Source organism: Natator depressus, chromosome 3 (assembly GCF_965152275.1).
Source record: "Natator depressus isolate rNatDep1 chromosome 3, rNatDep2.hap1, whole genome shotgun sequence".
Taxonomy (NCBI): domain Eukaryota; kingdom Metazoa; phylum Chordata; order Testudines; family Cheloniidae; genus Natator; species Natator depressus.
In genome coordinates, this window is record NC_134236.1 from 101,548,116 (window position 1) to 101,562,133 (window position 14,018).

General features: G+C 38.4%; 1 protein-coding gene across 1 annotated transcript in view; it reads right to left on the reverse strand.

Moving 5' to 3' along the window:
• Positions 1 to 14,018, reverse strand: part of MOXD1 (monooxygenase DBH like 1) — an 84,204-nt gene that overhangs the window by 26,144 nt on the left and 44,042 nt on the right. Inside the window, exons 5-8 of the mRNA XM_074948446.1 lie at positions 10,760 to 10,939; positions 7,392 to 7,494; positions 3,783 to 3,949; positions 1,985 to 2,176 (exon numbers count right to left, since the gene is read on the reverse strand). Of these exons, the coding sequence (XP_074804547.1) occupies positions 1,985 to 2,176; positions 3,783 to 3,949; positions 7,392 to 7,494; positions 10,760 to 10,939 (642 nt within the window). The remainder of the gene's footprint in view (positions 1 to 1,984; positions 2,177 to 3,782; positions 3,950 to 7,391; positions 7,495 to 10,759; positions 10,940 to 14,018) is intronic.

Here is a 14,018-nt window from a genome sequence, read left to right on the forward strand (position 1 = left end):
ATTTTCATTAATGACCTGAATAATGGAAATTGGCAACGCTCCATTGATGTCAGTGGAACTATGCTGATTTACACTAGCTGAGTACCTGGCCCTTGGAGTAGAAATAGTTACAGAACATCCAGCAAAGCTTTCTTTGGTTGGTGATTAGCTCTTCAGGTTTCAAATGCATCAGAAACTTCTAATACTTGCAGAGAACAAATAGTATGAACTCCACAACTCCAAGGAACAGCACATGCAGGAACAGACAGAGAGACTGATAGGAATGTCTGAGGAGAATACTTTAAATTAATTGTTCTACCATACTGGCAATAAGCAGTATTATTAGTTATTATTATTATTTATATGTATTGTGGTAGCAGTAATATTGGAATCATTGGTAGCAAATTATGAGAATTTAGATGCAGATGATTCATATTATAGCCGGCATAGCCCACTTTAGAGAAGGTTGAATTCCAACTTTCATTCCAGCCCTCTCTTTTTGAGTTGCTCATAATATACTCAAGCAAATGGGCTTTTCAGTCTCTTTCCTATCTATTTCTGTTTATTCTTTAATCTAAAAGGGACTTTTCTCTATAATTTGCATACAAGCTTTTTCTATAAAGGCATCCAAACCTCTAATCCTCTCTCAGCCTCCACTTTCTCCTTCCCAAACCCCTGTACTCCTTCTCTGGAGGTGGAAGTAGTGCTTTCTCTTTTGAAGTCCCACTGGATTGTTAGCAGTCAGACTTCAAAAGGAAAATGCTGCTCTCCCCTGCAAGCACAGCTGCACCTGAGAAGTGGCCAGGCTTTGCTGTAGAAATTGAACTGGAAGCTAGATAAAGGTTCCCATTTCAGTTTCTTACCTTAGAAGGGCAAGTATCAAAGAAGCCTGATATGGGGGAGGAGAGATAGAAATGAAGAGAATTGTGAGGGGAAGACTGACAGTTTTAAGCTAACATTCAGTCACTTCTAGTGACCTTTTCTTGCCACTTTCAACTCACTTTCTGCAATAGGCTCATTCTGAAAAAATTACCAGGTGCTTAACTTTACCAATATGTGCCACCACATTGAAGTCAATGGGACTGCTCCCCCTGCATGAAGATAAGCACATGATGAAGTACTTTGCTGGATCATGACTGGAGTGCTCAGAGCCCTGCAGAATCGAGCCCTCAGTCTGTAGCCTCTCTGCCAAAAAAGGTGCCAATCGGAGGTAACAAGAGCTGAGTGAATAATCTGTAATGAATTTAGACTCTTTCTTCTCGTGGAATGTCTGCAAATAGATGGTTATTGAATTGAATATATTTGTTATAAAAAAGTTGATGATTTTTGTATTTTTTTAAATTGTGCATTATTATTATTATTTCTTTTACAATGTTCAGGAGTGTGCTAAGTGCCTCAGTGAAAATAAGACATCATGATTTCTTGCCCTAAGGAGATTCAGTTACTCTATGAAGGTCAATACAGAGCACGATGGAGTAATGAAGTTTTTCCCCTTTAGCAACAAATAAAAAATTTAAAATAAATGGAAGACTTAGTTGACTGATTTCCTGTCTGTGTGTGAGGTTGAATATAAACAGCTCTTTGCAAGTACTTGATAGTCAAGATGTGTTGTGTTAGTTACAATTGGTCAGAAAAGCCATATGGTATTGTTTCCTTTCCCTGACTGGATTAATGCGCAAAAAAACTGGCACACTCACATATGAGAGTTTAAAATGTGCTTTCCACAAACATTTGTGACAGTAAAATTCAATTGCTCAAATGTTTGTGGAAACCAAACACAAAAGAGATCAGAATATGGTCAAAGAAAATTATTTTAAAATTTAGGTAAATATTCATGGGATATTGTTTAGAGTATTTTCCCAACTCTAATGTGATTTTGTGAAAGGCGGGAAGTGAGTAAGACAGCAAAGTCATTTCACAAGCAAAATTAGTCCTAACTATGAACAAAATATTAGTCACTGTGGCTCACAAACTATGGTAAGGGGAAGAATGAAGAGATTCATACAGGCAAGATAGTTCTTTCCTCCTTTAGATACTGAAACTCCTGAAAATTGAAGTCAAACTCATCGTCATAAGCAAGCAGCTTCTGTTCTTCACCCTTGCGGAAGTGACGCATCCTGATGGCTCTGCCAGCAAGATGGGCATGGAGAAGAACAGCAAACACATGAATCCCACTTGGCCTCTCAGCATCCAAGGCCTGACAAAGGGAAACCAACAAAACTGTCAGTACATCACAAGCACAAAAGGTAAACAGATGAGTGAGAATGTTAAATATATAAATGCACTGTATGTTTCCTCAGTTTATAATAATATAAGCATGTGCAATATGAAGAAACAGCAAATCTAAAACACCAAATGAAAACCAAATTGCCATTGTACAATAAAAACAATTATTTAAGCAATATTTATTAGTCTGATGTGCACTTGTACCTCTAATTAAAATGAACTGGAGTGCCACATCCAATGGAGTACACAGCCAATAGAATCTGACCTTTAAAAATACAGTTTTTTAAATGGTATGGTCATTTCATGGCTACGGGCTGCTGCTGCATATGAGTGTGTCTTTTTTGTGACAAATGATTTGCAGTGTTTTACCGCATTACTAGAAAGGACATGCATAGACAGGCAGTTTAAGATGAAAGTTTGGAAATACTGCTTAAGACGTTCTTCTGCCAAACTGCAGGTGAGCTGATACCAGAATACTGCAGAATTAAGTCTAAAGTTTTCATTCCAAGCCAAAACAATTTTAAGGCATTCTTTGACAGATTAGCACAGAAGATAGGACTGAATCAGATTTTACAAATCTGGCACACACATCCCCAAATTCCAAGTGGTGTGAGTGTTTCAAACACAGATCCAAACCTATCCTGTAGTTCTGATTTTGGTTTAGATCCAAAATTGGAAAGCACATGTTTTCCAGATTCATTTCACATGTGGCCTTAGATGGCAGCAACCTCGCAAGAACAGATCTTATCGTTTTTAGGCTGAAATTTGCTACAACTACCACCACCACCACCATCTTGGTACTGTCAGTTGCACACCCAAATCCTAGCTCTAGTTTGGCCTTAAACCCAAACCATAGCTTAAATTAACTATACATTCAAACTTGTCCCAACTTTAGATAGGACAAAATATCAACAAGAGTATGATATAATACCTTAATCACTGGTTTCATACCATATCTCAATAACACAAAGTGGAACAGAATCCTCTCCTCAAAACTACATTAAAGGTCTTTTAATGAAACTGAGACTGAACAATTTAATACTTTGGGACACACAGCAAAACCTCAGTACCTGCATCTTAACCAGTCTTCATTGATCAACCTAACACTGTTTTTCAGACTGTGACTTCAATACATAGAACCTTTAGCTTTTGCAAAGATCTTAGTTAATCTCTGTCTACAATTCTTCATGGTTAGCTTTCTATACAATGATGTCTTTGCTCTGCAGAGTGAAATGTTTTATCTAGTATTATATTAAAAAGTGTATAAAATAATTTAATATTTTATATAATACTTCATTATATGTATCAATATATACAACTGGAATATTGAATATTACAATATCAACTTCATAGAATAATCTCAGCACAGAGAAAATCATAATTTAAAAAATACTAAAAATTATATTGTTTGAAAAGGAGGTACTAATATCCAAAAAGATCCAAAGTTTTGGTGCCTAATGCCTTTGCTCAAGTGACTTTAACTAATATTTGTTATTCTTCCCAAGAAGTTAATTTAAAAATGCCATCACAAATTAGTACTGAGACCGAAACCTAATAGTATTAGACAGGACACATACTTCTTCCAGACATTCCAGAGTGCAGTGACCTTCTGACATGAATTCAGGCATGCCTGGTGGGATATTGTGGAAGAGGCTAACCCAAAGACCGGCTTCAATAACACCAGCATCATATTTCCGTAAATCTGTAGTATAAAATAGCCTCAGTCCAGAGTTATCTATCAAACCTGCAACAAAAGAGCACTGTCAACTGTAGCTATAAATCAGGATTTAAAAAAAAGTCAATCACAGAGTTTCTTTCAGATTTGTTCATAATTTTTACATGAAAATCATGCAAGGGAGGTTTTAAATTGGAAATGGGTTAAATATTTTACAGGAATCAGGGAAGCAATAAATAAAGGTAACTTACAAGAAAGTTGTTAAATAAAGTATGTTGATATCTGAATCAAGTTAACCAGTATGAAAAATGTTTGTCATGCTCCTCTTAGTCGTTTACATGGAAATTGGAGGGCAGAAAGGCAGATTATGGGCAATCTATGAAAGTGAATAATAAAATCTCAAAAGGCAGGATGTGTGATTTTAAAATAAAATATTTGAAAAGCAGTTAAACTCATTTTGGGTTTTTTTAGGTAACAAACATCTATTTTCCTCCAGTTATAAGTTTCTTTATCCCTTCACAACACCAGTGGTATTTTTCCTCTCTGTTGGTTTGACTGTAAAGAAGCCTTTTAAGATTGCAGCATGTCATTGGAGACCAAGCAAGCCTCTTTTGCAACCTCTCTGATCCCTGTCACCTCAGGGAGCCTTTAATGATGAACGTGCTTATCCACCGTATAAATCCCAGAGAGAGGAGGGAGAACTAGATAAGGATTTTTTGGTGCTATAATCAGGGACATGTCTAGATTTTCGCTATACTCTGTGTACACCATTGTTTTCTGGTAGTGAATGTACTGTGTGTGTTGAGCTTTCTGTGGAAGTGCTAGGGACATGTTGTTTTTCTAGCCTGGCACATGTCTACATAAATATGAAGTCACGGAAGGAAGCTAAGCCTTATGTATAAAGACTGACAATTTATAAGAGTCAAACTGATATTTGTCCAAGGCCATTTCATACATCAAAATGTATAGTCACATTTATGTATTTTTTATGATCATTTCTGTCACTTCCTTCTTTGATTTCTCCCCCCTTTTGAAATATTTGCCTTAGAAAATTAAAAATCCAAGTAAATTAACAAGAATGTCAAAGAAGGCAAGAAACTTTCCAGGGACTTGTACAGTTCTTCTAAGAAACATAACAGACATGATGACTGCAACCATATATTACGTCAATACAATATTATTAGCGGGATATGTTAAGACAGATCTTTCCCTATCTACCAATAGTTTTTCTAAAGCGCCCATTCACCAAAGTATGCAAGATCTAAACTGTGTAATTATTTGGGGACCTGGGGTATCATCTTGGGCACCAGTTCTGACAAGTTTGAGTTAGCAAACTGAGTATAAGATATGTACTGATTTCTCCATTTCTATGTTATACATAACCAGTTACTATTGTTGATCTACAGTACAGTGCATGACTTACGACCTCATCAGAGGTGACAAGGGACCCAGCAACATATTGATTTTTAATACTTCTAGGACTTGGGACTCTAAATTGATTTTTCTTTCTGAGCTACTTGTAGGATCTCTCATCTCTTTGGAGCACCAATGTATTCTGGGTTTGGGTGGGTTTTTTTGGCCTCCTTCTTCTGAAGCATCAGAGATGGCTATGGCTGGAAATGGGACATTGGATAGGGTGGCCCAATGCTCAGAGGTGGGTCTGAGCATTCTCTCTCTCAGGGGCTTAGCTGGCTGGTTCTTGATCACATGCTCAGGGTCTAACTGATTGCCATATGTGGGGACAGGAAGAAATTTTCTCCCCAAGTCAGATTGGCAGTGACCTTTCGGGGGGCTGGGGGGCAGGTTCCCTTCCTCTGCAGCATAGAGTGCAAGTCACTTGCCAGGATTATCTGGGTATATCTCAGTTAATCATTTCCCTGCCACTGCAGGGGCCTCAATCACTCAGTGAAGGCATTGGCTAAGATTCTGTTCTGCAATGCCAGCAGGAACTGCACAGAAGATATAATATAGAAAGAGGGAGGACAGATGTGACTTTATGACAACTCTGTGCCCTCAAGATTCTAGTCTGGTCCGGTAGCCAGGAGTTGTTCTAATTGACAGCATCCTTCCCATAGCATCGTGCGCTATAGGCCCTCACCCCTTTGCTCTTTGCATGCCTCCTGCAGCAGAGCATGCAGTAGTGATGGGCGGGGTGGGGGGCGGTGGCAGCACTGGGCCACCTTTGGTGGTATCCATACTGTGCCTCCATTGGGCAAATTTTCCCTTGTCCCTTGCTGGCTGTATATGGCAACATATAGGGGCCAAAGAAGGAGGCAAAATCCTTCCCATGGCTTCCAAAGTTAAATCATCATTCCAGTCTGCCCATGTCCTTTTTTTTTTTTTTTAAACAAGTCATTTAGAATAAAAACATAAAATTACACAGTGTGGTTAATTAAAACAAAACAATGGTTCTGTGAGGAATAATTAACATTAAGTGCTCTCCTTGGAGCCTGAAATCTCTGATTTTCAGCTGATATTTAATGGAAAATCATTAAATGTCAATTATATTAATGTGGACTCTTGTAGTCAGTGCAAACTGGTTTCACAATATCTGAGAGATTTGCAGAGGTTTGCAGAATGGAGAAATTGCTCAGTTAAATAAATGTATTTTAGGTGGACTTGATTGTATTAATACAAAAATAGGAGAGAGAGGGTCTCTTAAGCTATGAGCAGAGGATTTAATGGGGATATGAGTTTACTAATGATGATTCATCTTAAGAGAATTAAAAGGGGCTGTGGTACATTTTACCCAGTTAGCATTTTGCCAGTTACAGTAAATTCTCAGGTAACTCAGCACATATTTGTTTAAGATCCAAAATGAATTACTAATCTTGTCAGAAGTTAGCTTTGAAATGTCTTAGATTATTCTGGAATGTCTCTGGTTTCACAGCAAAAATTCCCTTTGCTTCTATTTAACTTAAGTAACTTTCTTCAACTTTTTGAAAAAAACACAAAAAATAATATTACAAAAGGAGAGTAAATCTTTCAAGATATGCATCCTTTAATCTGTGATTTGTCTAGCATCCTGAATGTTCAGTTTTCAGAAACTGCCTTCAGTTGTGGTTGCTGACTTATTCTTTTTTTAATCTTGTTCCCTGATTCCTCTACTGAATTTTTGTTTGCTTTTACATTATGTATGCTTCAAGGTCACTCGATGCAAGCGAATTAATGCTAGTCATCTTTCAGCAAGGCTAAAACTTATCAATGTAAGGAACAGTATACAAACAGACACAATATGAAGTATTTAGTGATAAAACAGTTATTTATTGTTTATGATGGGCCTGATTCAGAATTCTTTGTGCATCCAAAACTTCCATTAATTTCGATCGAGACTTCTGGTGTGCAAGGAATGAAGGATTGGATCTGATCATGAATAGGGACAATATCCGAGAAAAATGGATTTCTGTTTTGCTTTTAATTTGGTTTTCCTGTTCTGGTGAAAGGATGAGATATATCAACATGCAGTACATTCTGAAATCCTGAATATTATGGTTAGGGTGAATGCACATACCTTCTAGATATGATGGATTGTCATAATGGACTTCCATAAGCACATACTGAGGGTCTGTTGATGTGCCAATGGATAAACCAACATGAGGAGGATATGTAAAGGCCTGTAATTTGAAACATGCACATCTGGTTAATAGGGTTCCTGTCCTGACCACATGTCAGTTTTGGTTTTGATCAATATACCTACTGATTTAAAAACAATGATATAACAATGTAAATAAGAATTATGTGAACTATGGACAAACAACAATTCTTTTTAAAAACTTACTGGATATGGCATCATGGAATGATATATCCCATGAAATAATAATGAATGCATAAACCAAACCACTAAACCTATATAAAATATTCAGCTCTGTTGCTCACTAGCAGATTATTCATCCTACATTTGTTGACTGAGCTGCAAAAGGAAATTAAATAAAAAAGTGTCAGTATTGCACCATCAAGCGGGTTAGTTGGAAAATACATTTTTTATGAACATTTGAATCTAAAGTAAAAATGTTCCCAGTTTTTAAAAGCAACAATTTCCAGACAATATGTTGGCTATATGAGTTTAGACTGTTCTTAGACAAACTGCTGCATTCTCAGTAAAATTATTTGAGCCTTAACACTGATCCTACACCAACTAGAAGAGGTCATTTATCAAACTTCAGACCTGTCGGAAGCCAAGTTACACTGTTTCTCATATACAAACAGTATTTTTGCACTTCGCATTCTAGGATCCCAGCATTTTAGTGGTTTACATTAATGAATTAAACCTCACAACACTTCTATGGGTAGCAATAAATATTACCATCCTTATGTTGCATATGAGGAAATTGAGGCACTAAGAGGTTCAGTGGCAAAGCCAGAATAGAACCCAGATCTTCCCTTTCCTACTCCAGTGCATTAACAACAGGATTATCCTTGCAAAGACTGTGATAAACCTTGTTAAACTAGATTTTATTTATATGGTCTTCTTACTTCACTTGGACCAAGGTAGAGGAAAGTTACAAATATGAGGCTAGAGTGTAGAGTTATGGCCAAAATGCACAAAGCACATGTCAGGGGTGATGTGCAAAAGTGGCCTAAAGTTGTCCATTGGACTGCCCTGATTCTGGTACTAGACTGGGCTTGGAAGTTCCAGCTGCACAGTGTGACAGTACCATTAGGACTGCCCTAACTTTAACATTTGCAAGGGACTGAAAACATAGCCTAGGACTGGCATGACATCAGGATTGTGTCCTCTTTTCCATAGTCATAAGAACAAATGAACAGCCATATTGGGTCAGACTAATGGTCCATCTAGCCCAGTATCCTGTCTTCCAATAGTGGCCAATTCCAGGTGCCCCAGAGAGAAGGAACAGAACAGGCAATCCTCAAGTGATCCATTCCCTGTCACTCATTCCCAGCTTCTGACCAACAGAAGCTAGGAACACTCAAAGTATGGTGTTGCATCCCTGCGCATCCTGGCTAATAGCCATTGATGAACCTATCCTCCATGAACTTATCTAGTTCTTTTCTGAACCCTGTTATAGTTTTGGCCTTCACAACATCCCCTGGCAAGCAGTTTCACTGGCTGTGCATTGTGTGAAGAAATACTTCCTTATGTTTGCTTTAAACCTGCTGCCTATTAATTTCATTGGGTGACCCCTAGTTATTGGGTTAGGTGAAGGAGTAAATTACATTTCCTTATTCACTTTTTCTACCCCAGACCTCTATCATATCCCCCCTTAGTCATCTCTTTTCCAAGCTGAAAAGTCACATCCAATTTCCACAGCTATTATAGGTCACCAAGTCCAGCCCCCTGCTCTCAGGCAGAACCAGGTAAACCTAGACTATTCCTGACAGGTGTTTGTCCAAAAACCTCCAGTGATGGGGATTCCACAACCTCCCTTGGAAGCCTATGCCAATACTTAACTAACCCTATAGTAAGAAAGTTTTTCCTAATATCTAACCTAAATCTCCCTTGCTGCAGATTAAGCCAATTACTTCTTGTCCTATCTTCAGTGGACATGGAGAACAACTGATCACTATCCTCTTTAGAACAACCTTTAACATATCTGAAAAATGAACATATCTTCCCTCTTTTTTCTCAAGACTAAACATGATCAATATGCTTGCAGTAAAAAAGGTGTGTGGCATAAGCGCCCCTATCTTGGCTTTACACTAGTGCAGGATCACCCTCTCCGTGATACGCCCTGGTCTAGGTATACCAGAATTACGGCCAAATTACACCTGCCATGTAGTGCAAAGTAACAGCAGTGCACACAAGGATCTGTGCCAGTGTGAAATCAATCTCTTTGTTTATTTGGAGAGAACCCTCCTGTCCTTACCTAGTTTTCATCACTAACTATGGGCAGTTTGGTTTTCTCCATCTTCTTCTGAAGCACTAGGTGGTGGCCATTGCTGGAGGCAGGATTCCAGATTAGATGGGGCAGTCTGATATGGCAAAGCCGACATTCCCAAGTCATTTTTTCCACAAGCGTTGGCACTTTCTACATTATTTTCACTACTTTTAAACTTAGCACTTAATATCCCTATCATGTTTTTTACAGAAAAGGTCAATACAATTTAACATTGTATGGTGAGACACTTAGCTATTATGGGTATATATGCTTTAAGGAAAAAAGCTTAAGGCCTGGATCCATATAGGGACTTAGGCCTTCTGACACTGAGCATTGCAACACCTAACTTTTAGGGTGCCTAGAAAATCACTGGAATGCACTGCAATCCACAAAGCCTGAGTTAGGTGCCTAGACTCCCTATCCAATGCATGGGGAGAAATAGGTGACTAAGAATGGGCTCCACAAAAAGCCAGCACTCTAGGTGGGGAAGATCCTAAGTACCTTTGTAGTTTTAGGCCTAAGTGACCAGCTAAGATAATATGTAACTTCTTCCTGAAAAACTGTATTTACATCTTGGCTATCAAAATAAGAACCACGGGGCTCATGTTCTGTTGTGAGGGGTGTTGTTTATAACAATCATTTAATGACTTTATGAGAGAGCCATGATTCCGCTTGCTCCCCATCCCCACTCTCCCAACAGCTGCTCCCAAGAGGGAGCCATACTCCACCTAATCCCCACTCTCTACCAGTTGCTTCCTGGAGGTGGCATTCAAGGCAAAGCCCCTGCACATCCTTGAGTGCCAAGGCTGCACTGCATGTAAGGGGGGAGCACACATTCTCACTCCCTATTACACCACTGTGCAGGTGTGTAATGGCAGAACACAATCTCACACAATTTGCAAATATGGTAAAAGTCCTAGTGACCAAAATTCTGTAGCATGAAATCCAATTTACTAATTGGCAGCATGGAAAAACCTTCACTGTGATGCACATTCCTTTAAAGCTTTATTGATAAATCATCCCAGGTAGCCATTCATCCTACCTCTCCTCCAATGGCCCACGCAAAAATGACTGTCTCACAAGTGAGAAAAGAATCTGGCATGTTGGGGTGGTAGCATTCATGGCCGTAATCCAATACACTGTCATTCAAACTGCTGCTACACTGATAAAGTAGGATATGGTGCACCAGATTCCCATGGTCCTTCTGTATCAATGGTTCGACCTGTTAACACACACACACAAAAAGATGACATTTTGGATGGAATCATTTTCAGTAACAGAAAACAACTAATATAGATACGTAGACTGCATCCAAAAATATGGTGGATTCTTATTTTAATGGAGAAGGCTTTGTCACAAAATATAGCCTGGTTATAGTGTTTGAAGAGCTACTTCAGTGCTGTGCAACTCCAAGAGGAACTGCTGGTAGGATAAAGAACATGATCGCTCAACAGTATCCATGGAACACTAGACCCATGACTGGTCAGTTTTGATACAGAATCTTCCATAATTTGCATACTTCTAGAGTGAGAGTCTTGGAAGCTGATTACCATAAAATAAACCCAACATCTTTCAGCGTGTAACCAAACACTTTCCAGTTATCATGGTATTTGTTACCCACAATGTTTTACATGAAGTCACCCATCACAGAATAGATGCTGCAGTATGTTTGCTGCAGTGATGTGCTGGAGGGTTCTCAGGAGTGCCTGGGAGCCCCTGGTTAAAATTCTGCCACTGAACTTAAGAGAAGGCTAGAGTGATTTCACTGCTGTCTAATGGAGTTCTTCCTCTATCTGGGTGCTATTAAATCATCTCTCTCAGAGATGACATCCCTGCGGAAAACATGAATGTTTCTGAAGAGCAAATTTTTTTGCTTTTTGAATACACCAGATTCCACTAAAAGTCAGGCTATCCAGAAATATTCAAAGGGAGAGAACCTCCCCCACACTACCCTTTCAAGGTATACACCCCACTCTGTCCAAGCCTTTTTCAAATTACACAAGAGAAGCCCTGTGCCATGCTATCAATATACTGTATATATATTTCAGGGGCAAAAATATAATCACTGGCATGTAGTGCTTAATATGTTTGTTTGCCTAGTAGTGTTGTCTCCTTTTAATAGTTATGAGAATACTTTTTTTTTTCAAATGGGAAAACAAGTGAACACATTCCCAAGTCCTGCAATTTCACCTTGCAAACATATGCCTCCCTGTTACAGCTGGCTCATAACTGGCTGAGAACATTTTTTGTCAGAGCGTCTTGTTAAAATATTTGGAGCACATTACCAGTCTCCAGAAATGTATGTCACTGGCCCTTATTCAAACTGAATAATGAATGCATACAAAATGCATACAGAAATGAATGCATACAAACCAGGCCACACAGAGTCTGCACATACCAAAGCCAAGTCCCCTGTTGATGTAAATTAGCACAGTTCTATTGAAGTCAATGGCACTATACTGATTTACACCGGATCTTCAGGTAGTGTATGAGAGTTTACTATTGACGGCAAGTCTTAAAGTCTTCCTGGGATGGAAGCATCTTCTGCATTATTTTCCCCTTTTCACTCCACTTTGCCACTTCCCCAAACCATTGTACAAATACAAAATGTATTTATTGGAAAAGGAGCGATGGTAATGCAAGCAGTTTTCCCACAGTGATGAGATTTTCACCCCATTATCTTTCCAGGACTAAATGATTCCATTATGAGAATTCTACCTCAACCTGATATTTCCCGGCCCCAGCTCCATGCAGAGTACCTGCATATCTGTCAAGAAGTGCAAAACCCCAAAACTGCCCACACCGCTGTGGCTCAGAAGTTACAGAGGAGTAGGTGCCTCCAGCATTCGGAATCTCTATACAAATTATGAATGGATTCAGTGAAAAGCTTATGGGAAATGTTTTCTCTGTATATGCCATGGAAATAAGGGTACTTGTCCAAACATGTGATACATCCGCCTGCTGCTGCAGGACCCCAGCACCTGCTGTGCTTACACTCACTACTTCAAAAACTATTTCTCTTCAAAGCAATAGGACATCACTAAAGTTAGAAATCCACATCCTGTCACTGACATCTTGTTATCTAAACAATAACATTATTTCAAATAGATATTTTTGGTTCAGCTTTGAGCTTTTTTAAAAAAATCTTTCAAAAACAAACCATTTAAAAATCCTTCAGTTGTGTCTCTGCAGTGCATTTTGTGAGAGGTTTTATACTCAGACAGAATTATGAATATACTGTACATTTTTAAAAGTGTCAGTGCAATGATAATTATATGCTTTTCTCATTACAATTTAGATAAATAAAAAAATAAGGATGAGCATGAGGTGGATGTCATTTAAAGTCAGTTATGGAGAAATAGGACATAAACACTGATGACCAAAATTTTCAAATTTGGGCCCCAAATCCAGAAAAGCATGTAAGCATGTAAACAGTCCCATGTGTTTAAAGTTTAAGCATGTGCTTAAGTGCTTTGCTATAGTAGGTACATAAAGTTAGGCAGCTGAAACCGTAATTAGGCACTAAATAAGAATGGCCTGCTGAGTACTTGCAGCTCCCATGAACATCAGTGTTAACTTTGGTGCTCAGCACCTTTGAAAATGGGGCCATGATTATTTAGATGACTACAAATGGACTATAATGCCTAATTTTAGGCACCCACACTTGAAACTTTGGACCAATTAATTTATAAATTCTGATTTCCCAATTGTTTGAACTTTTTAAAGTGTAAAGTTAAAATTTGGTTCTATGCCTTTTAATCCAAAAGCCAAAGAACCTGAAACTAAGCTACTTAGGTTCAGTTCTACCTTTACAAAACACCAGTCACAGAAACAAACCAATTACTCCAGCAAAAGTGTTATGCTCATGAGTGTCGAAGGCTACTAATTCATTATGGTGAATATGAGAAAGGAGAAACCCAAATTTTGGAATAATTTAGGAAAAAGGGGTTTTAATTTGTCATAGTAAATTTGGGTAGAGGAGTAAAGTCCTGGGAAAACTTATGAAAAGTCAGTCATATTCTGTGATGACTAAACAATCTTTGCAGACCTATGTCACTAATTAATTTTAGATCTGATTTTCATTTACACAAAAGTCCTTTTACAGTGCTCTCACACTGTAAATGAGCCTTAAAATTTCATTTAGGCCCCACTTCCTGGTACATATGCACTGCCAGAGCCATGTGAAGGGGCTGTAGCATAAATGAGACTCCTGGCATTTATTTGTAACATTTTAGGCACAACTCTTGACTTGGCTATTTGGTTCCTTCACCTTTCCTTGCTGATTCTTACCCGATTCTTGT